This window comes from Danio rerio, chromosome 16 (assembly GCF_049306965.1).
Source record: "Danio rerio strain Tuebingen ecotype United States chromosome 16, GRCz12tu, whole genome shotgun sequence".
In the NCBI taxonomy this organism is placed as follows: Eukaryota; Metazoa; Chordata; class Actinopteri; order Cypriniformes; family Danionidae; genus Danio; species Danio rerio.
In genome coordinates, this window is record NC_133191.1 from 22,701,654 (window position 1) to 22,725,078 (window position 23,425).

General features: G+C 38.4%; 1 protein-coding gene and 1 long non-coding RNA gene across 4 annotated transcripts in view; both read left to right on the plus strand.

Annotated features, from left to right (window-relative positions):
- LOC137487900 (uncharacterized) overlaps positions 1 to 23,425 on the plus strand; it is a 1,155,393-nt gene that overhangs the window by 314,295 nt on the left and 817,673 nt on the right. The window lies entirely within an intron of this gene.
- osbpl3b (oxysterol binding protein-like 3b) overlaps positions 1 to 23,425 on the plus strand; it is a 175,920-nt gene that overhangs the window by 106,511 nt on the left and 45,984 nt on the right. For 2 of the 3 annotated variants that reach the window (XM_691235.8, XM_073925485.1), the window contains exons 11-15: positions 555 to 685; positions 5,004 to 5,111; positions 15,495 to 15,632; positions 16,337 to 16,430; positions 19,045 to 19,289. In XM_691235.8, the coding sequence (XP_696327.5) occupies positions 555 to 685; positions 5,004 to 5,111; positions 15,495 to 15,632; positions 16,337 to 16,430; positions 19,045 to 19,289 (716 nt within the window). The remainder of the gene's footprint in view (positions 1 to 554; positions 686 to 5,003; positions 5,112 to 15,494; positions 15,633 to 16,336; positions 16,431 to 19,044; positions 19,290 to 23,425) is intronic. The other variant, XM_009292271.3, reaches the window with a different exon arrangement.

Genomic DNA, 23,425 nt, shown 5'->3' on the forward strand with positions numbered 1-23,425 from the left:
TTTAGCTAGAGTAAAAGCAGTTTTATTTATTCTTTAAAAAAATCTTTTTAAGGTCAGTATTATTAGCCCTCTTAAACAATATTTTTTATAGAACAAACTACTGTTATACCATGAATTGCCTAATTACCCTAGTTAAACCTTTAAGTTGAACTGTAAGCTGAATACCAGGATCTTGAAAAATATCTTGTAAAATATTATCTTATGGTAAAAATAAAGTCTTTTATTAGAGATGAGTTATTAAAACTATTATGTCTAGAAATTTGTTGAAAAAATAAACAGGGGGCTGATAATTCATGAGGGCTGTATTAATAATATTAATAATTCTGACTTCAGCTGTACATAAATATATTTCCTGGTTTGATCACTCTTTTGGTTAGGTTTTGTGGAAATGATCCAAGATGCAGCATGAATATGCATACTTCCTAAAAAACAAGGAACATATTGTGTTTCATAAATCATGCATAAAATCAGAATCTTGACAAAATGATATCTCAACCTCATTTAAATCAGAAATGAACCTTAACAACTTTTTTTTTACATGTTTTTGCTTCCAGTTCATACAACCATGAAATCAGCGCTGTGTATGCTGACTACAGAGAAGGAGAGAGTTAAACAGATGCTGGAGCACGAGCCTTGTCCATCACCATCAGCTCAGCTCCTGGGACTAAAGAACGCTCTGACTGCAGTACGAACACAAGCTCACACACCTCCTCTCTCTCTCTGGACGTATCCTCTTACTCAACATTGTTTACTAACAATCTTTCAAACTCTTGCCTTAATATTTCTTTAAAGGTGACATATTAGTCTCTTTTCATAACATTTTTGGTGTCCCCAGAATCTGTCTACAAAATTTCATCTCAAAATACCCCACAGATCATTTACTATAGCCTCGTTTTTGTGTGTTTTTCTTTTAAATGCAAATGAGCTGCTGCTTTTCAGTAGAGGGCAGAGCCTTTACAAGCTGTTGCATGCAGCCTTTCAAAAGGCCTTTCATGTTTAAAATGCTGTCGGCCAATCAGGAAAAAGTTAGTATTTCTGCATTAAGAAGTTCCTGTATGGTTAATGCATACACCCAGCAGGCACACGACATCATAAGATATTAATATTAGGTTAGATTTAGGTCATGACGTCAGGACACCAAAGTTCATGTCTAGCCAGCATCTAGGCTTGATGTTATTTTGACATCTAATAACGATGTCAAAAATGTTGATATTTGGTTGATTTTAGGTTGTGTTGAAAAGGGACAAAAATCCAACGTCTAGCAGATGTCATAGTGGTAACGTCCACACAACATCAAGGTTTAAGGATTAGACGTTGATATTTGGTTGATTTTAGGTTAGACGTTGGATATTGACGCCAGCCTGTCGTTGGGTTCTGACGTCAACCCGATTTTCATTTTCAAAGAAAATCCAACGTCCCCATGACATTGGGGTACAATGTCAACATGACGTCATGTTGATGTCCTGTGCCTGCAGGGATTTTATGCAGTCGTTATGGAGAAAATATGATTAAAACCATCAATTCGCTACTATATTACTACTCTTTTCTGATGTGCTGGCCATTGCAAAGTAACATTACATTGCTGCATTACTATTATCTTTAAAGAAATGTTTTACATGATAAAGCTAATGACATTAATCTGGTCAGAAACAATAGTAACACTCAAAATATCCAATGATAATTTTGTACTACATCGGAGACAACTTTATAGCATTGAAACTTAGATATATACACTAGATTTCGCAAATGTCAATAGCGCCGCCACATTAGTACAGTGCTCCCCGGACAAATGTCATTTAACCGCACTAGTCAAGACTAAAGCCAAGATTAAGTGAAGTGAAGATGCCGGACTTAAGCGCTGTGTACGGTTGTAGTTATGAGCAAACAAAGAAAACAAAGCATAAAGGCATCACATTTCATAGGTACGATTTTTTTTTTATGTTTTTGCACGTTTTGAACTTTTGTCTTAACATATTGATGATAATATAGTCATTTACTGCATTGACCATAAGGCAAAGTAGCACCAACTTGCACTAAATACTAGGCGTGTGCTAGTTTTGTTAAATAAAATAAACAAGCAATGTAAATGAAGTATGACAACAAGATGCTGCGCTGCTTGAAACTTGTATTATTGTCGACTAAGTGAACGAGTCGTTCATTATGGAGATTCAATTATAAACAAATCACTCCCTCCATTAGAATAAGAAGTGAAAGCGATATAGGGGGTGTGTTTTAGGGCATGGATTAGATTAAATTTAACAGGGATGGAGAATAATACATTTGTACACAAACACACGCTCTTTGCTGGCAATGCCCATGCGATCACTTATTCATTGATGTAGAAAAGTGATGTAAAATGATCAATTTTGTAATTTAAAAAAATATTGGCATAGTGACCACAAGGAAAACACCCGATCATAGATTTATGTGTATATATGTGTACTGTATGTAAATATATATAGCTCTGGATGGCCAGTCCTCCACTACACCTTGTTCTCACATTCATTTCAATGGAGCGCTACCCTGTTCTAAAATGGCAGCTCTATTGACGCATTCCTTCCAATTGACAACGATAGCATAGGCCACATCTAATGTAAATATCTATGGCATTTAAACATGTTAATAAAGGCACATTTGAATGATATGTCACCTTTAATACACTGCATGCTACTTCAGCAGAGCTTTTATCTATTGGACATAAAAGTGCAGCCCAATTCCTGAATACCGACAGTATAATACAATATTTAGATGTGCAGGGAATTACCTGTGGAATTGCTATTGTAGTGTAATGAGTTTGTCGACCTTCTGATGAATTATGTTAACAATAGATTGGACCCTCCCAGGAACAGTTTTTACATGCTTAGCTAAGTGGAGTTTTTTAATGCTGAGTTATGACTCATCTTCCTCAGTGAGTCACGTTATTGTGAAGCAGACCCCCACTCTAGCACTTCTGTGAATTAGCGACAATCTAACATCTGCTAACTGCTAGAACTGCAAGGGAATCAACTTGAAATTCAGAGTCCTACTCTGTTCTCACTGGGTACATTTTTTGTCTCAATGAACTTTGAACTCCAAAACTTTCAGTTTAGCCAGAAATGAAAATTTCATTAAGAACAAACTTTCTGCAGTCCTGCCAAGACAGAACCTTCTATAATAAAATTGTGGTGTGATATTTATCTTCTGTAATAAAATAGTAATTGCTGTTTTAGTAAGTTTTTGAATCATTTTGCAAAAATACAAAAGAGATATGACATAGCTAAGAAATTTCCAGCATTTTTTTGTCAGCGAGTGACATTACAAATAATATAGAATTTGTTTAAACAGTAGTCCAACATCAGTTACATTTTAGATGTTATGTTGTCTGTTTTTATCTGTTTTACAAATAGAAATAGATCCAAACAAAACCAGAGCATGACATCTGAAAGAAACACTGTTGTGTTTTATTCCAAAATAAAACTATTTTTGATGAATCATGAATCTATTTTTGATCAATTATAGTGATCCATTTAGACAGATTGTCACTTTTTTCAGATGTTTTGAACAAATACTTTAAATTACCTTACAAATGTAATTTACAAATACCTCTTCCCCTTATCTGTCCCAATTCTCTTTAACTTGAAGGCGTTGGGTTTATGGGAAGGGCTAGATTCCCCTTAAAATGGAGATTTTTCAGGATCACACTCGAAACCAAAGGGTACAAAAACATTTCAAATTACACCATCTACAACGGCAGCATGGCTGCACACGGAAGTCAGGAGATGCACAAATTAGTATTTAGTAATTTGCAAACGAGCATATGTTTTAATATATTCATAACAGTGTTCGTGTTTTATCGTAATGCTTAAAAAAAGTTATAATAAAAAACTCTAAATTTTGCTATCTATAATACATTATAATAACTCCTGTATAGCAGTTCCACAACATTCTGACATTCGATGACACTCGAATACCCTGTCAAAAAAGTCTAGTGGCTGGAAATGACCTTTTTACAGTGTCTGCTATAATGTTCATGTTGTTTTTGTGTGTTTACATAGATGAATATGGCCACGGTTTAAATGCACAGTACAGTTACGATCTTATTGCCAAATTATATAGTTATGAGAACATGATATCATTGCCTTCAGTGATTTCCCAAAGATAAATAAAAAAATAATGCTACTGGAATAACTACAGCAATTGCAATCATCATTCTTAAGCAAGAGATCGCGATGACATATGATGACATGTGCAGGTGTTGTAGTGCTGTTCCATTTTTTAGGGGTAAAATTTTAAGCCCTTCCCCTTCACACTCTGTTTCAAAGGCCAATGGGTAGGGGTAAAAAAATAGAATTGACACTGGGCCTTATTTATCTGGGATTGGCCTAAGCCATCCTGGGTTCCTGTACAAAAACACACTCTTATTTTGAATACAATAGTGGAATATTGGAATATTAGTATGGCACACCCCTACAATACATGTAAATGTAAGTATAAATCATTCTCTGTAGCCCAAATCTTTTGGGAAAACTTATTCTAAATCCAACAAATAGCCTAAATCTCAATTTTACCTCTGAATATTCAAACCTGGCAGTTACAATCAGCCTGATTCCACAGAAACCAATGGCCTCTGAAATGACACACCACATTGGAATTTGCAGTGATATTACTATTCTGAAGTAGATACAATTTTATATTTAATTGTTATATCTATTATAAATAAAAAAAACTATAATTTTATTTTAGTTGAAGGCTTCTCTTATAATATATGTCATATATCATATCATTTAATATTATATTTTTAGCTTTATTCAAATTTCATCAACAAAGCTTAAATGTAACTAGCAATCGCAACACTGAGGGTTTTTGTTGGTTAAACACTGCTGCTGATGGCTTGCCAGGCTAAAATGTATCTTCATTTTTTTCCATGGTAAAAACAAGTAAAAAGTGGTTCAAGTATGAAAAATGTTTTATATTTAGAAGCTCTGTTTGAAATTTGTGTGAATATTTGCTGGTTGCTTTTGCAGGCTGTAACGCAGAACGCTGAGCTGAGAGAGCGACTGTGCAAGATTCATGCAGAGTCGCACATCTCTGAGCCCACTGTGCATATAAACCTCAGCCCTGGCCCCCTGCAGGTGGGTCTGGGAAAAATGAAAATCATTACCCCCTCACTCCACTTCCATTATCTAGATCAGGGGTGCATTTCCCAAAACCATTCTTAGCCATCATTGTTACACATCCCATTCTTACCTACATAGATTGGCAATTCTGTGTCTTTAAAACTACATAATTCCAACAAACAGCATAACAAACTTGATTAAAAGCTTGTCATTAGAACCACACATATGGACCAAAGGGATAGTTCACCCAAAAATGTAATTTACTTACCCTCAAGTGGTTATGAATCTGTATGTGTTACCTTATTCTGTTAAACACAAAAGAAGATATTTTGAAGAAAGCTGAAACTCTGATTTCCATAGTAAGAAAAACAAATAGTATTCACGTCAATAGTTACAGGTTTCCAGCTTTCTTTAAAATGTATTTTATGTTCACTTTTGTGTTCAACAGAAGAAAGAAACTCAAACAGGTTTGAACAAGTAAAGGGTTAGTAAATAATGACAGAATTTGCATTTTGGGTAAACTACTGCTTTAAATCAGAGATGCCTAAACTAAGGCCAGCGGGCCAAAGTTGGCCCATGGTAACCTTTATTTGGCCCACCATGCCGTCTGAGAATGGTTTAGAGGATGTTGTTTCAAATTTAACGTAATCTTATATTTGCTTGTTTTATTGTTAAGCTACAAGAAAAAAATGTATCTGAAATTAAATGTTTTAATGTAAACGGTGAAAATTATTTAGAGATGCTCTGATCCAGATACTTGGATCGATCTTGCACATGTGCTGTATTAAGTTAAATTTGTTTAATTAATAAGCCAACAAAAACCCTAAAGGTAGCCTATTATAAGGGCCTAAAAATGTGTCATGTAGGCCTACTATATCCAAAATGTCATTCTACAGTTTAAAGTGAAGCACAGATGAATATACACGTGGTTAAATTCATGTTTAATTCAGCATTTCCCTCCGCTGCACCTGTCAATCATTCTCCATTCATTCCCAATTCAGACTGCGTGTTTCGTTCATGACAACACAAAAAACTTTCTCCAAGACTATTTGTTCCTATTAGTTTTAATAATCAGTGGAGAAATGCATTTAGCTTTGCAATGAATGGGTTCATTTTGACTTGCAACAAGGCGTTCATTGCTTTTTCTAAATCATGTTGCGCTGTGTCTGCAGCAGATCGCATTTGCAACACTGGAGTTGAGAGGGTTATTACCTGCTCTTCACACACAAAGTAGGCCTACCTAAATTTTTTAATTAGAAAAAGCTCAATGATACATTGGACAGATCCTCAGTGCACTGATTCCTTCCCTTTGTGCTGCTATGTTTTGAAAGTGTTCGCAGATACCCGAGGGCGCGTATACAGGCTGATCAATGTCATTGCGAATGCTCAAATAATGTAGGTTAGTTTAGGTGAGCAAATCAAGGCAAAGGCAAATTCTGCTTGACTAATTTATTCAGCATTGATTCCACTGATTCCACCATAAATGTGACTAATTATGTTTTTATTACAACAAATTCTAATTGAAAAAAATATTCTGCATTAGTTAATACTATTCAAAGTATTTTTTTCTATTTCTAATGAATTAAAAAATTACCCATGGCAATTTTATCGTAAAATAATTTGGTATATTTATATTTGGTCCACAGATATCAGTGATATTTAGATTTGGCCCTTCTTACAAAAAAGTTTGGGCACCCCTGCTTTAAATAGGCAATGAACAAACAAACAAGTATGCTAACATGCAGTATAATAACTATCTTTGTTCATTTTGTATATTTAAGTTTGTTTAAAAAATTAAGCACAGTTTTAAACCCCAGTGTGACTTCAGGGAATGCACATAATAATCTAAGAGAATAAAATTGATAAAGCAGTGTTTTGATGTCATGGTTATTATTTATTAATTAGCAATAATTTGCCAAAATTGTGATCTTAGAATTTTTAATTATCAAAAATTAATATTCCACCACCAGCATGACATCACTAACAATAGTTTTAAGCAATGTAGCTCACTTTTAAACAACATACATTACTCAGCATAACTGAGTACACCCCATTTTGAAAATGATTATTATCCATGTAAATTATTATACATTTTTCAGTGAATATAGGCAATGTATTTTGGTGCATTTAAACAAAACAGATTTATTAAACAGATATTTTTATTAAAATATTATTTTAGTCACCAAGCATATTTAGAAATTGAAAGATAATACAAATAAATTCAAGGAAAATATAGCAAAAATAAATTACAACCTAAAAAAATGTAACTAGTTTGTAAAAAAATAAATAAATTACTTCTCTTCATTTTTCCTCTTTTTTAAATTTGTATTTAATATTTTTTTCTAACATATGAATTTGTCTGTACTAGGTTTTAGACCATTGTCATAAGTTATTTTGACAGATAAGCTCCAGATTTTGGCTTCATTTTTGACCGATTTAGTGTATATGTAAGTACAACTATAATATTGTATAGTTTTCTATTAAAAATATTAATTTAAAAGATAGATTTATGTGGGGTGTACTTATATATGCTGAGCACTGTATCGTAACAAACAACGCATTTCAGAAATAAAAATGTAACTAGCTAGTTGGTTTTTCCAAAAAAGCATTTTATTATATTATTACATTGATAGTTCAGAGCATCAATGTTTGTGCATCAATGGATTTGCTCTTAAGAGGCTGGACTCTATGCAGTGAAAACCAAACCACACAGAACTAAGCTAAACTTGAACTCTGAAAACTGGATTGACACAGTTTCAATCTAAAATAATCCTCTATGTTAAGCTGCTTTGACACAATCTACATTGTAAAAGCTCTATACAAATAAGGATGAACTGAAAATCCAACAGTTGTCACCGACCATACACAAAACTTTTCATTAGTCACTGCAAATTATTCACATCTTTATTATAGTAAAAAGAATTGGTGCAAGATTTTTCAACCCAGGAGATTTTGCCACCTTAGGATGAAACCCGCAGCTCAAGATGATTTATGCTAATTGAAACCAAAGAAAGTCTTTGGAGAGGCTGATTCAGACTCACTAGGGCCAGTTAATCATGTCTCTGGATAGTAAACGCCCAAACCCACTTGCACGCTCTCTAACAACATTATACACAGCATGCACCCACGCTTCAAATTCTATCAGTGATATGTTCCTGTAAAATCTCTCTGTCAATAACCAACTTCCCTAATTGGCATTCTAGTCAACATAATGCTTTTTACGCTAATTAGCTTGCAAAGCTCTGCCAACTGTCTTTCCTTTTTGTCTTATAATAACAAGTCATGAATCAAAAGGAATTTTTGACTAATTATGTTTTTCTTTCCTTTTTTCTTGTGCTGATTAGAAATGTTTTCCCTCATTCTGCATTTCTTTAATCTTCTGTCAGCACCTTCTAGACTGTTTGTCTTGTATTTGAGCTAATGAGGTGAACTTCATGAATCTTAACATGAAAGTAAACAAATGTTAGATTATTTTATGTGTTTTTTATGAAAATGGACCAGTATTTTAAAACCAATATTTTAAAACTTTTTTGATATGTGCATATTTATATATATATATATAGCCATTTATTTACAATCATTGTTATATTGCAGCCATTTGCTAAAGTGATTTAAGTTTATTTCCCCAATGTACCCCATATTGACAAAATAACACAGAATTGTTGACATTTTTGCAGATTTATAAACAAGAAATAATGAAATATGACCTGGTCCTATGTATTTAATAACTTTGGTCAGTATTTAGTAGAAACACACTTTTGAAGTTCTTAAAGTTTTTCTTTTTTTAATAAATCTCTAAAAATGTCAACAATTCTGTCAATATGAGGTGCTGTGTGTACATTAGTACATTAATGCTGAATAAATGAACCTAAATGATTTTAGCAAATGGCTGCAATAAAACAAAGAGTGAAAAATTAAAGGGGGGTCTGAATACTTTGTGTACCTGCTGTGTTTGTGTGTGTGTGTGTGTGTGTGTGTGTGTGTTTGTGTGTGTGTGTGTGTATATGTGTGTGTTTGTGTGTGTGTGTGTGTGTGTGTGTGTGTGTGTGTGTGTGTGTGTGTGTGTGTGTGTGTGTGTGTGTGTGTGTGTGTGTGTGTGTGTGTGTGTGTGTGTGTTTTATTGATATATAATAAAATGATTATGATTTTTTTTTTATATTTACCAAATGATTTTTAACAGAGCAAGGACATTTTCACAGAATGTCTGATAATATTTTCTATTCTAGAGAAAGTCTTATTTGTTTTATTTCGGCTACAATGAAGGCAGTTATTAATTTTTAAAAAAACATTTTTGGGACAAAATTATAAGCCCCTTTAAGGTATTTTTTTCCCCGATAATCTACAGAACAAACCATTGTTATACAATAACTTGCCTAATTACCCTAACCTGCCTAGTTCACCTTATTAACCTAGTTAAGCCTTTAAATGTCACTTCAAGCTGTATAGAAGTGTCTTGAAAAATATCTAGTAAAATATTATTTACTGTCATCATGGCAAAGATAAAATAAATCAGTTATTAGAAATGAGTTATTAAAACTATTATGCTTAGAAATGTGCTGAAACAATCTTCCCTCTGTTAAACAGAAATTGGGGAAATAAATGAACTGGGTCCCTAATAATTCAGGGGGGCTAATAATTCTGACGTTAACTGTATATATATATATATATATATATATATATATATATATATATATATATATATATATATATATATATATATATATACACACACACAACGCTATGTATATATATTAGCGCTTGCACGACTACTGGTTTCTGCTAATCGATTTCTTTTCAAAACAATACTCGAGTTACTAGACTACCCGTGGTTTAAGCTACTAGTTAAAAAGACACAAAGATATCCTTTTCAATACGTTTTATAAATTTGTAGCGCTAACATAAATTGTCAAAACATTTTATTACTTTTTTATGTTACAGAGTAATATAAAAAAAAAGCTGCATGCAACATTGTCATTTAACATCTGCGTCATAAGCTTGCGGTATATGCGAAGCAAACTCATGTTCATCCTGTAGTACTTTAAGTTATTAAAGTAACTTTAATATTTTTCAGCCGTAATAAGAACAAAATGAAACTTAATTGTTAAACCAGTTCGGAAAGATAAAAATAGTTCTCGTCAACAATAGCTGACCAGCAAAAAATAAATAAATAGCCTAAATTAATAAATAATGCATAAATAAAAAGTTGAAATTAAATATGTATAATACAAACTAAAAAAAAAAAGCTAGGCTAATTATTGCATTTTATTTATACATTTAATGTAAGCTATAGAAAGTAAAAGTAGCCACACCCGAAACCTAAAATGCGTCCTGAAAACTCATACTCATAATGCAGTATTCATAAAACTAATTAAAAGATTATTAAAATTATACTGAGCTAGGCTAAATCTCATTCAATCATTTAATTTCTGCTACGTTTCAACAGTTACTAAAATAACAAAATGAACGAATATATAAACTTCAACCAGCCTGAAGATTATGCTAATGATCATGTGCGCACAAGTAATAGTCTGTTATACAACAAGTAGTCTGATTAAAAAAATAACTCTAATATTTAAGTTTCCAGCTGTGATAACAAGAATGAAAATTATTTTGGTTCAGAAAATAAATAGTTCAACAAGCGACAATAGTCTACAGCCAAACAGAAAATAAATATTAAAAAAAATATTTAGAAATAAATTATTTAAATGAATGAAAAATATATGTTAAAATAATGAATAAAATATACGCAGACACAGTAAAATAACAAATGACTGCATGATATTTTAACATGCAGACATAATGTATGAGAAAATGTATTTCATATTTAAAAGTCATAGAAAAAAAAAAAACAGCAACGCAACTATGAATGAAAAGCCCGTCTTGCAATTTAATCATTTTATATCTACCCTGTTTTCGACAGAAAAAAGGGATAGAATCTTACTTCATCCGACTTTATACAGAACACAAGTCATGCCCGCTCTCATCCTCTAGTCAGTCTGTGGTCGAGCTCATGGATCGCTGGTTTACATTTAGAAATACAAGCGTATCCACGTGAGAGGGATGCAGGTTGCTCTTTGTCTTGTTACAGTGTTGCTGGCAAAGAAAATTTCTTTCACTTTGTGTGCTGGTGGCAGGGATAGCAAGAAATGATTTTGCTAGCTTGGATAATAGAGGAAACTGATGTTCATTACATTACTCTGTGTTTCCTATAGGATTTTTTCCAGCTGTGGCGGTAGGCCTTTTTTGTACAGATCTACCAAACACCTATGGCATTATTTCAATCTCTTTGCTAGCACGCAAAATTATTAAGATAAAATCATAATATGCAGAGCAATAGATACTATAAAGTATACTTACGGAAACTGTTAATCAAACTGAAAGCTACGTTGTGTTTGCTGGCCTCACGCACCTGTCAGTCAGTCAGCACGTAGTCTTTGAGGGTTAAACAAATGACGCACACACAGTAAAGTTTGCGCTGTTATAATTCACGTACCTTTTAATATGTTTTGGTGCGATTATAACCAGCTATTATAAAACACGACTGAATGTTTTGAATGGGAAGCTGTAATGTTTTTTTGGTGTGGCGCCCCGCCATGGAAGAATTAATGTAGCAGAGACCATGTTAACTACCATTCGAGAGGATTCCCTGTGGTGTTAATGTTGATAATGTAAATTATCTTGAATTTAATCCTCAGTTGTAGTTGGAAGCTTTAACCTTGGATTGTGATGTTTGTTGGATACGTTTGTCGTTTTGATGTCATTTGGTAAATGCACGCTCGAGTAGTCGATTGCTTCTGAGAGCGCCGACTAGTGGTTGAAGTAGTCGGTCGCTCGATTAGTCGACTAGTCTATGCAAGCCCTAATATATATATATATATATATATATATATATATATATATATATATATATGCATATATGTACATACATAGCATTTTCATGATATTTATGCAAATTTTTATTAACTGTTAGAGATGCGCGGTTGACGGTTATAGCCGCGGACTCCGCGGATAAACCGCGGATCGGGCGGATGACGTTACGAAAAAATAATATTTTAATTAAATTCGGGAGGGTGGCGGGCGGTTGTACTGTTTTTATAGGCATAGCTGGCGCACCAACGAAAAAGCCTAGGACTGACTTCACAGAATGGGAGGAGGAATCGGATACACTAATTCTGGATGAAGTACAGAAGTATTCCTCTACAAACTTCCGTATAGACGGATCAGCAGAGGAAAACCTACTTTCCTTTAGGGAGAAATAAGGCCAGTCATTCCCACGGCTGCAGCACCTTTCCAAGAGAATTCTATGCATTTCAGCAACAAGTGCTGCGAGCGAGCGCTCCTTCAGTGCAGCAGGGCGCATTATAGTGGCTATGCAGGCGCTCCCGTCTGAATCCTGACACTAGATGCTATTTTATTCCTGCATTGTGCCAAGAAAAAATCAAACTAGACCTAAGGTCAGGCATATTAGACCAATTAGCCTATGTTATTTAGGCTACACATATGTTCAATATAAACTTTTGAGTTCGGTCAGCTGATAATTTTACGTTCATATTGGTTTAGCCTATTCTATTCTAGACATGTTGGCCTCGCTTTTACGTTCCGAGGCTAAGGTTATTTTGCCAGAATTTCTTTGTCGCAACTGTAATGGCGTAGTATTTCGTTATGCTTCAAGTTTGAGGGGAATGGGGATGATCCTAAGTTCATGGGTTATTGGGGCACTTGTCATACATGCACTTAGCCTGGTCAGACTTTATGTTCGCTCAAAGAGGGATGGCAAATCTATTTTTCTAATTTAATTTCTAATTGTGGGGGTGGATGAGCCTATAAGGCTTAGGCACGATATGACGTTTTTATTTAAAAAAATTTCAACTGTTTGCCAAAGCATCCGACTATAGCCTATGCCTACATTAAGATATTTATGTTAATATTTTTTTACTGCCTGTTGTTTCTTTTGGCATATAAAATAGGTAGTGTCTGATAGAGATATAAATAAAGGTTCATCTGTGTCGCAGAACTGGTGTTGTTTCCGATTTCTACAAGCTCAATAACATCCACAGCAAAAAATAAAAAATAATAAATAAAAAAATTGTCGAAAAACTGTGCCCATTAATTAGATGTACAAGGCAAGCAGATAGGTTTTTGGGGTTGCTATGGACAACTACAAATGTAAACATTATTAGGCTATAATGTAAATGACTTATTATTCTATCTATTTACTAAAAAATAAAGTAAAATAAGCATTTAGTAGTAGGCTAAATAGCAGCATGTTGAAATGATGTGTCAATGCGTTTTTTCTATTAGGCTACAATAAAAAAAGTTGTATAGTACAGTGCGTTTAATTTAGGCTATTTGTTTAGCCTACTTTTGTCCCTGTGCACCGATTGGAGACGGAGTTCACTGCTTATATTCTGAGATCTCGGGTGCTTCTCATTTCTTATTTGTGCATCCTCGTTTCCTTTCCTTGCTTTCTTTCCTCGTGTTTCCACCCCACCGGGATACGAGGGAAGGACGCAAGGAAAAGACTCAAGGACCGAGGAATCGAATCAAGTGAATAGACACGTCCTCGTATCTTTAGCGTCACTTCAAAGCGTCGTCAATTAATGACTTGCACATTTGGATTAACTGCATGTCTACATTAAAGTCATTCTCTATTCTATAATGATCAATAAAGAAACATTCATTTAATGATAAAAAGGAATAAGCCATTCAAATAAAGAGCCCAATCAGCAGATGGCGGGCGGGTGCGGTTTTAAAAATTGGTCAAAAATGTTAGTGCGGATGGATGGCGGACGGATGATGAATTTTGTCATGCGGTTGCGGATGAAATAATAGCCCATCCGCGCATCTCTATTAACTGTATTACATTGTGATTACATCACATGTAATGTGTACATTACACATTACATTAAAAAATATGTAGGACTAACAGATAAAATGTATGTATTCTGATTGCATATAAAAATTCCATCCAAATTGACCCTTCGCTAAGCCACACCCAAAAACTGCCACCCACCAATCATGGCTTAGCAACCATAGCTACACGCAGGAGCTCTGTCAAGCTTTTGAGTGAGGGAAACAAGCCAAAGTGTTGTGCATATGAATTGTGCAAACCTGACACCCGTATCCTGAAAGTTTGGACAGATTTATTTCCCTTTATAAAACCTAAAACCCAAGGGGAGAAATGCCAGCGTGGATCAAGTTCTGTGAGGGGCGCTAAAGGAGTGGCGTTAAGTTGGTTTTATTTTGATATTCCTGACACATTCAGTGATAGACGGCAATAACTTACAAACCTCTTACCCTAAACAGATCTAAACTGTGTTTTCTGCAAAAATACAAAACTGGTTATGTTTCACAGCTGTCTTATTTTTTTATTTTTTTTATTTTTATTTTTTGCTCATGATTATGAGCACTGCCCCGTTTAAGTCTTCGCCATAGTAGTCATTTATAGCAATCATATTTTCATCTGTTTCAAGCTACGAATATTTGAAATGAAATATCATCAGAACAAGGTTTGATCACAAACTGAGCAACTGAGCACCTGCAATCAATTTACTTCATCCGCAGCTGTTTTTCAGTAATTTATAACCCTCATGCCCATTTTAGAGTTACAGTTCACTGATGTTTTCTTTTAGGAGTTTTTGCAGATGCCTTACACAGTGCTAATAGCAAATCGTAAAGTAGCATAGTGCAAATAAGCAGAGCTAATGTGCATAAGGTGCAGAGGATGTACTGTATATATGACAAGGCACAATCATTTTTTTTTTCTCTGGATATTAGTAAAGCAAATAGTAGTAAATCATGTTGTGCAAATCATTTAAATACTTCCCTCCCATAAAGTTTGGTTCTGACTGGGAAACTCCTACAAATGCATATTCAGTAATGTCAGGCTCAAAAATAGCATGTGTCCATGGCTTTTTAGTGCTATTTTATGCTGTAAGAGTTATAAGAGTTATGTTGTAAGAGCTATAAATCTGGGCCTACATGTATTTAGCAAAATCATTTTTGAGACAAATCTGTTTCATACATTTTTTAAAAAGCACATTATGTCTTTTTAAAAAGCCTAATTTCATATATGTAAAAAATAACACAGAATACAACTACAAAGGATTATTTTTTTTTTATCGGAAAATAAAGTTGTTTGGTCCCATAACCGAATGCAATAGAAGAGCAACCTTATGCAGATTTAAGCTGATTGTGCTTAATAGTCATGAAAATACTCAATAATAATTATTATTAATTGAATTTCTGAATTGAATGGTCCCAAAAAATATCCATAGTTTTTTTTTTTTTTTTTTTTTGGTGCACTTTTGTTTCTGAATATGGTTTTATTTTTTTGTATTTTTGACATTCACCCATGTGGCCCTTCTTAAATTGAAGCTCTGACTTCTCTTAATACAGAAGCAAGACTCCAGTGATTGTTCCCGCCCCCTTGTTCACCAGGCATCCAATGAGAGCAGAGCTTCCATTTCAGAGTCACTGTCAGAGTTCTTTGATGCACAGGAAGTGCTGCTGTCAGCGAGTTCTTCAGAAAATGAGGTGAGCATGAAGTCCCCTCTCTTCAATTCTCCCACAAATGTGCAACCGTAAGTATCATCACAGTTTTGGGCACCACAACCAAAATGAATCATATGCTGGAGGTGTTCATCTGCAACACACTTTATAGACTATAGTATAGTGTAATGTTTTTTAAATTGCTTCAAGGACTGAGATATTATGGCCTGCTCCTACCTAAATAGTTCAGTAGTTTACTGCACTTCCTCAAGAGACTAACTGCCTCAGCTCCTTCCTTTACCTCAGGCAGACAATGAACTGGACACCCCATTAGGAGAAACAGAAGGAACTAATTATATTTAACATGTAATAAGTGCTACGGATGACATTCCACAGTTAGAGGAACTAGCCTGCCTAACATCTCTTCTTTCTCTCTTTAACTTCATCTCTGCCTCAAATTGAGGCCGACCTGCTGAAGCATCTCCTGTAGCAGAAGTAATAGGAAAATTGAGATAATTGCTTTCTTCTAAAAATTCTTCATAAAGAGTTTTAGTGAGAATTAGTACATCCACGCTATTAGAGCATCAGACACGCAAACACACTTAAGATGTATTTTCACCGTTACTTATGGTGCACAGAGATCCATACTGTATGTTAATGCCTCTCAGCTTCTAGATGGTGAGACTATGATACATGTATGCTGTCAAAGAGCCAAACACCTGTAATGATGATGTGTGGTTTTCTCCTAGGCTTCAGAAGATGACTCATATATCAGTGACATCAGTGACAACGTGTCCATGGATAACTTCAGCAACGAGGCAGAGAATGAGAGACTCAATACAGGTGGGAATGACGCTTTTCTTGCCTCATGCTGCTGATTTTTCACTGTCAATCCAGCACTTTCAAAGATTCAGTGAGAAACTCTTACGGGCTACATTTGACAGCTCTTTTATAGCTGTGTGGAAGACTTGGTTGGGTAAAAAAGAAAAACACTGACAAGCCATTTTCACATGCCAGAATACAATAGTTAAAGATCAGTTTGGGGTGTAGTGCATTGAGAAAGAATTTATAACTGTTATTTTTTAAATAGGATTTTGTGCTGATTTCTTGTTTTAAAGGGATAATTCACCCTAACATGACATCATCTGTCATCATTTACTCACCCTTTACTTATTCCATACCAGTTTGAGTACCAGTATTTGTTTTTCCTATTATAGTAGTCAATGGTTACATCTTTCCAACATTCAAAATGAAGATTTATCAATGTCAACTCCACAAAAGACAAAGCAAACTTTGCAAATTAATTAAAAAAGAAAATCTGAAATAATTACAGTGCATACTGTAAGTGTTCATTCTCGTAGTTCAGTAATCGACGACAGTGTTCTCTGTTATTTTTCTCTGTATACTGTAAACCTTAATAAGTTGAGACAAATGATTTGAGGAAGGTGATTCCATCAGTTCGTTTAAGTAATGGGAAATTGACAACTCAATTAATTGAGTTGACCAGATGTGGTCTCTTGATTGAATTAAAATAAATGTTTAGGCAAATAAATCTTAAAATAGCTGGTAGACTAAAATTCCAAATTTGTTAGCTTTAATATTCTTTACTTAATCACTTCAGGGGGTGTTAATATCAAAGTTAATATTTAGCCGTGCCATGTTGGTGTTTTATAACATCTAATTTTTAAGAGGTGGGTCGTTAGCGTAACGCTCAACCCCTGATGGACCAGGACGTACACACATACACCACGGACAATATAGCTTACCCAATAGCGCATGTCTTTGGACTTGTGGGAGGAAACCCATGCCATCGCAGTGAGAACATTCAAACTCCACACAGAAATGCCAACTGATCCAGCTGGAACTCGAACCAGTGACCTTCCTGCTGTGAGGCGACAGCACTACCCACTGCGCCACTGTGTCGCTCCTGTGTGTATATCTATTAAGGAAAATTTATATAAGCATTTAAATATCTACTTACTAGTTTAACTTTTCTCATTCATCAGATGGGTTCAGGTAGTGCCTCTGTCCTGCTGCGCTTCAGCAAAATTCAGCACCATTCAAGCAAAATGATCACAGTTCAGCCGCGAGTTACGTCGTTGTTTGGGAAACGCACCCCAGCACAGTTGTCAAGGCAGAATTTCAAGCGCAACCAATCGTTTTAAACAGAGGCACTGTGAATCCATTGAAGTAATTAAAACGTTAAGTTCAGAGAACTTCAAATATTAATCAAAAGTTTTTGTTGCCTAATGAGTAAGTTAAACACACCAGTTAAAGTTTGGAAGCCAAAACTTGGTATTTTAAGTAATGTCAAGTTGTATTAACTTAATATCTTTAGTAATGACAACATCTGAGTTTACAGTATAGATCCTCCCAGGCTCTGTCAGATGTATGAGAAGTGCTTATAGATTTTTTGATTTTTGCAGACATTTGTTTTAGTCCAATACATTCAATAGTTTGATAGTTTATGCTCTTTGTTTTTCTGCAACTTCAGAAATTTAAACTATTTCTAAAATATCATTTTTGAGCTCCGCTATACCAGGGCAAAAGGGACAAAACTTATTTTAAAGGGCACATAGTTTACCCCTTTTTTATGATTTAATATTAGTAATATGGTTCTTGTGAGTGTGCCAGTTTAGGTTCAGTTTAAAACACAGTTTAGATTTTTTTATTATAGTGTGTTCAAAAGTGTCATGTTGGGAGCGTGTACACCGCTCGCTGTTTTAGGGGCATGTTGCTTCACATGAAAATTTAGTTTCGGCTTCCCGCCCAACGTAACAAGGGGGCGGAACCAAGAGCTCACCCGCTGTGTGTGACTTGAAGCACTGTCACATGCACCCCAACAGAAAACCCACGCCCAGAATTCCAAAATGCATGGCGCTGCATCAGCGTCGCACCACGCAGAGCGGAGCTTCTGGTGTGTGACCTGTAGGCAAGTTTGTTATTTTATTTCGAATGGAGAGACACGCACATGAGGCAACGCGCCTACACTTTTTCAGCTGCACCTAGTTAAGATCATATTTTCAATTCATCTATTTATGTTGACTTAATGATTCATTATTGATTTACCGATTTTTAAGGCTCATTTAAGTTGAGTTTAAATGGATTACACATTAATAAGTTTGTGCCTTACCAAAACACGCCCAGTCAATTGAATTTGCCACAGATTAAATCCAATCGAAATATAGAGATATGATTCTGTAAAATTAGAAGGCTCCTAAGCTACATTTTAGTCATTGCAAAGAAAATATGGATACTGTAACTTAATTACGGTAAATAAATACATAAAGTATTTATTTTTTAATAATTTTGCTAAATGATTGCACAAATGTTTATTGCTTTTTGATTATGGTGAACATAATTTACCACAGATAACAAAAGGAAATATAGGGAAAAGAAGAGGTATGACTACTTTTGCCAGTCAATTTCTGAATTTCATATGTTTTTTTTTTTTTAGGTTGTTTAGTGAATGGTGGTTTTCAAGAGCAACGGCGGTCCTGTCTTCCCTCCCCAAGTCCCAATACCAGCAACATAAGTCTGTGGAACATTCTAAAGAACAACATTGGGAAAGACTTGTCTAAAGTAGCCATGCCTGTTGAGCTAAACGAGCCACTCAACACACTGCAAAGACTGTGTGAGGAACTGGAGTACAGTGAATTGCTGGACAAGGCTGCACACACACAGGACCCATTTGAACGCATGGTAAGCCAATTTCACACACATTGTTGCACAAATTGGCATATTTAAAATATCTGGATTTAAGAAACATGCATACACTTAAGACTTGTGTGACAGTTTGAGCTCACAACAAATATTTTTCACATTAAAATAAAGCAATCGTTAGGATGCACATTCATGTGAAATAAAGATTAAATGGATTGACAAATATCACATAAAATGTCAAAAAAACAAACAAATAACAGCTATATATAATTAATGAATAATCATAATCATGTAGTTAAATTTATTAACAGCAAATATAGGATGTTCAACGGTCACAGCAATTCTTAACTTTTTGATTTGGTGGTTCATTTGTATGAAATCGTACAATCTTATTCGTGCAATTTAGTACGATTTGCTCATCCCCCAGTGGCGGTTGGGTTTTGGGTGCAGTTGGGTGCCTTGCCTTTTTTTTAAAATTGTACATTTTCATACAAGTGAGCAAATTAGCCACTAAACTGACAAAACATATAATAGTTACGTTTTCTTGTAAGATCAGGCTGAAAGTTTAGAAATGGCAAGAAAAAGTGTCAGGAGTCTGTCTGACTGTCATAAGTGCTTGCAAAGCATTCCAGGTTCCCCTTCGGGGGGAACTTCAGCACTATAAGTGGATTTGATTTGTAAAATCCACGCATTGGGAGGTTCGGTTCAGAAGCTACTCGTCTGAAAGAGTATTGAACGGGCCAATTAAGAATGAATTGGCAGCGCAAGCCTGCGCAGGTGAGCGGCATAAGCAATCAACTGAGTATATAAGCTCACCTGGCGCCAGCAGACGCTATCCTTTTCGCTTCAGAGACTTTCTGATCGAGTCGATGAGGGTTCCTCCTGCTGTGACCAGCGATTCTGAGCGAACGAGAGCATTCTCCCGGTCCAGAGTGTGTACACGCAGTGGCAGACGGTCGAGCTGGGTTTCTCCCTTGCCTGGCGTTCTTTGGGTCCGGTCCTCCAGAGCGGTGCGTATAAAGTTGCAAACTTCACAGAAAGAGCAACACAGTCGTGCAGCACGTCCTTATCAGGACGGCGCTCCGACTGTGCGTTTCTGGATGCGGTGGTTTCCTGTCCTCGGATGATGGGCGCGGGCACTGCGTTACATGTCTGGGGGTCCAGCATGTTAATGCGCTGCTCGCGGGCAGTTCATGTCGTCATTGCGATGCCATGACTGTTGCGCAAGATCGCGGTTAGCCTTTGCAAAAGGGTGAACCACCCCAGTTGTCCCCTGCTCTGCAGCGGGCACTCGGGCAGATCTGAGGGTTTCAGCGAGAGATAATCCGTCGCCCACGGGCCCGCGGACCTCCCGCTCCTCTAAGCGCTCCATCCAAGCTTCGGGCGGGGGAAGCGATCCGTCTAACAGATGGTAGCCCTTACGCCCGATGACACCGGAGACCAGATGTCCACCGCGGCATCGGAGGGTGGGCTTTCATTGTCCGATGATGATCCAGACCCGCTCGCCCCCTTCGGGCTGGTGAGCGCTGTCACTACGGATCCTGAAACGGACATGTTAGCCGTGCTTTCCCGGGCTGCTTCGGCCGTGGGTTGGAGATGGTTTATCCCCCAGCTCCGCGGCCGGACCGACTAGAGGGGCGTTCCCTTCTTCCCGGAGGTGCACAGTAGGCTCACGCGGTCTTGTAAAGCACTTTTTTCTGCTCGTGCTGCGTGTTCCTCCACCCTAACCACTCTTGACGGTGAAACAGCCAGGGGGTATGTGGCGATTCCTCAGGTTGAGTGCGCGATGGCGGTAAATCCGCGCGGCGCCTCTTCTTGGCGGGATCCGCCTCGTCTCCCATCCAAAGCCTGTAAGTTATCTACCTCCCTCGGAGCTAGAGCTTACATAGCTGCGGGCCAGGCTGCTTCCGCCTTGCATGCGATAGCCACCTACTAGCGCTACCAAGCGCAGGCGCTGGCCGAGCTGCACGAGGGTGGGTCCAACCCAGGCTTACGAGCTTCGCACCGCCGCCGACTTAGCTCTTCGGACTACTGAGTCCGCTGCGTGTGCGTTGGGGAGGACGATGTCCACATTAGTGGTCCAGGAGCGCCACCCCTGGCTGATATGCGCAAAGTCGACAAAGTCCGCTTTCTTGACTTCCCCATATCCCCAGCCAGGTTCGGCGACACTGTCTGTGAATTCACCCAGGAATTCAAGGCGGTGAGAGAGCAGTTGGTGGGTGATGTCTTATCGGCGGTCCGTAGCCCGCTCCGCCCGCCGTGCCATTCATACCTGCTCCTCGCCGAAGGCGCCCGCCTACGAGAGCTGCTCCGCCCCCGCACACGCCTCAGGCGAAGCGAGCGCGTCGGGCACCTCGGAAGCAGGCAGCCCCCCTGCCCAGAACGCCGCTAAGTCCGGCAACGGACCGCGAAGCGCCCCTGGGACAGGCCATCTGGAGAAGAGGGAACTTGCTCTTTCCCCGCTGGAGGGCGGGGCCCCATTTCCAACGGCACTTTTTACTGCCATGAAAACATTATGAAAGGGCACTTTTCACTTCCCCAGATGTGACAGCCCGAAATCTGCCAGTCTGGGACGCTATGCTTTCTAGCTTGCAGATTCGGTGCGTTTCGCCAGTGGCTCACGAGCGCTGGGAGGACGGTCTCCTTTCTCCCACCCCTCGAGCCTCCCCTCCGGAGCTCGGGTTTGGAGTGAGAGCAAATATCTCACCTCCAGCTTTTCCGTGGGACCCGCGAGCTTCCCGGATCAGCACACCCACTCCGCGCTGCCCCACTGCTGGTACGTCAGCGATTGTAGCGATGAGTCCATTAGCGAGAGCTCTGCCTGCCTGGTTAGCGCGGGCCAGCTCTTCGCGGTGGCTCATACGCACAATCAGACTCGGCTATGCGATTCAGTTCGCGAAACGGCCCCCCAAGTCACGGGTGTGTATTCACCAGGGTCAGCCCCCTGTCCGCCCCTGTCTTGCGAGAGGAGATTGCTGTCCTCCTGGCGAAGGATGCAATCGAGCCGCTCCCTCCAGCCGAGATGGAGAGTGGGTTTTACAGCCCACGCTTCATCGTGCCCAAAAGAGCGGTGGGTCACGGCCAATCCTAGATCTGCGCGTTTTGAACCGCTGCCTGCACAAGCTGCCGTTCAGAATGCTCACGCAGAAGCGCATCCTCCGGTGCGTTCGTCCTCTGGGTTGGTCTGCAGCATTAGACCTGATGGACGCGTATTTCCATGTCTCCACTCTTCCTCGCCACCGACAGTTTCTGCGATTTGCGTTTGAAGGTCGAGCTTGGCAATACAAAGCCCTCCCCTTCGGGCTCTCTCTGTCTCCGCGGGTCCTCACCAAGCCCGCGGAGGGTGCCTCAGCGCCCCTTCGGCTCGCGGGCATCTGCATACTCAATTTCTTTACGACTGGCTGATTTTTGCCCTCTCTCAGAGCAGTTGATTATGCACAGAGACAAAGTGCTCTGGCACTTCCACCTGTGGGGGTTTCAGGTCAACCGAGAAAAGAGCAAACTCGCCCCCGTGCAGAGGATCTCTTCTCTCGGGCTGGAGCTGGACTCGGTCACCATGGCAGCACGCCTCTCCGGAGAGCGCGCTCAGCTGATGCTGTACTGTCTGAGAGAGCTCGACAGTAAAATAGTGGTCCCACTGAAACTATTTCAGAGGCTCCTGGGGCATATGGCATCCGCAGCCGCTTCATGCCGCTCGGATTATTCTATATGAGACCACTTCAGCACTGGCTTCACGATCGAGTCCCCAGACGCGCATGGCACGCGCGCGCACACCGAGTCTCTGTTACTGCGCTGTGTCGCCGCGCCCTCAGCCCTTGGAGCGACCCCTCGTTCCTACAGACCTGAGTGTCTCTAGAACAGGCGTCCAGTCTTGTTGTCGTTTCAGCAGACACTTCCAACACGGGCTGGGGGGCTGTGCGTTGCGGGCATGCGGCTGCGGACCTGTGGAAAGGTACCCAGTTGCATTGGCATATCGCCTGGAGCTGTTGGCAGTGTTCCTCGCTCTCCACCGTTTTTTTCCGGTGCTGGAGCGGCAACACGTGCTGGTCAGGACGGACAGTACGGCGGCGGTGGCGTATATCAGCCGTATAGGGGGTATGCGCTCTCGCCGCATGTCTCAGCTCGCCCGCCGTCTGCTCCTCTGGAGTTATCCGCGGCTGAAATCGCTGCACACC